The following is a 494-nucleotide window of genomic DNA, read 5'->3' as shown; positions in this document are numbered from 1 at the left end:
GCAAAGGCTTTAGGGCCCCTGAGCCCACTCCCCACTTATGTACTGAGCGTGACATACTATGGAATGAACTACCCCTTCTGCCAGTTTGGGTCAGCTGTCTGAGCTGTGTGTCCCCACACACTGCTTGCAGTGAGAAAGTTGGGAACGCAACTGCAGTATCAGAAGCTGAGAGAGACCTTGAATGTGGTGCAAGCACTACCCAGCACCAGCTAAAAAGACACCTTATCAGTAGTTTCCTCAGGGTAAATCCAGAAACCTAGCTTCATACCGGCCACTGCGAAGAGACTTGACTCTTTTCTGACTAAAACCAGCACAGCTTGTTCGCTGAGCAGAAAGTCCAGATACGTATTTCTAGTACTATGTCTGTTTTATCATACATGCCTATCCAGATGGGAATAAGAACAAACTGTTTTTGTTTGCAGATGCTGTTAGAGAAGTTAGGAAGTACTCAGCCGTTCACGTGAATGAAAAGGCTGTGAATGTCAATGCCAGTG

At 46.6% G+C, this 494-nt stretch overlaps 1 protein-coding gene across 1 annotated transcript in view; it reads left to right on the top strand.

Annotated features, from left to right (window-relative positions):
• Positions 1-389: 389 nt before the first annotated feature.
• BCAP29 (B-cell receptor-associated protein 29) overlaps positions 390-494 on the top strand; it is a gene marked incomplete at its 5' end in the record, with an annotated part of 17,670 nt that continues 17,565 nt past the window's right edge. The window contains one exon of the mRNA XM_010147490.1: positions 390-492. Within this exon, the coding sequence (XP_010145792.1) occupies positions 390-492 (103 nt within the window). The remainder of the gene's footprint in view (positions 493-494) is intronic.

Source organism: Eurypyga helias, unplaced genomic scaffold (genome assembly GCF_000690775.1).
Source record: "Eurypyga helias isolate BGI_N326 unplaced genomic scaffold, ASM69077v1 scaffold8030, whole genome shotgun sequence".
Classification (NCBI taxonomy): Eukaryota; Metazoa; Chordata; class Aves; order Eurypygiformes; family Eurypygidae; genus Eurypyga; species Eurypyga helias.
Note: the sequence above shows the minus strand (reverse complement) of the source record. Positions and strands in the feature narration are given on the sequence as shown.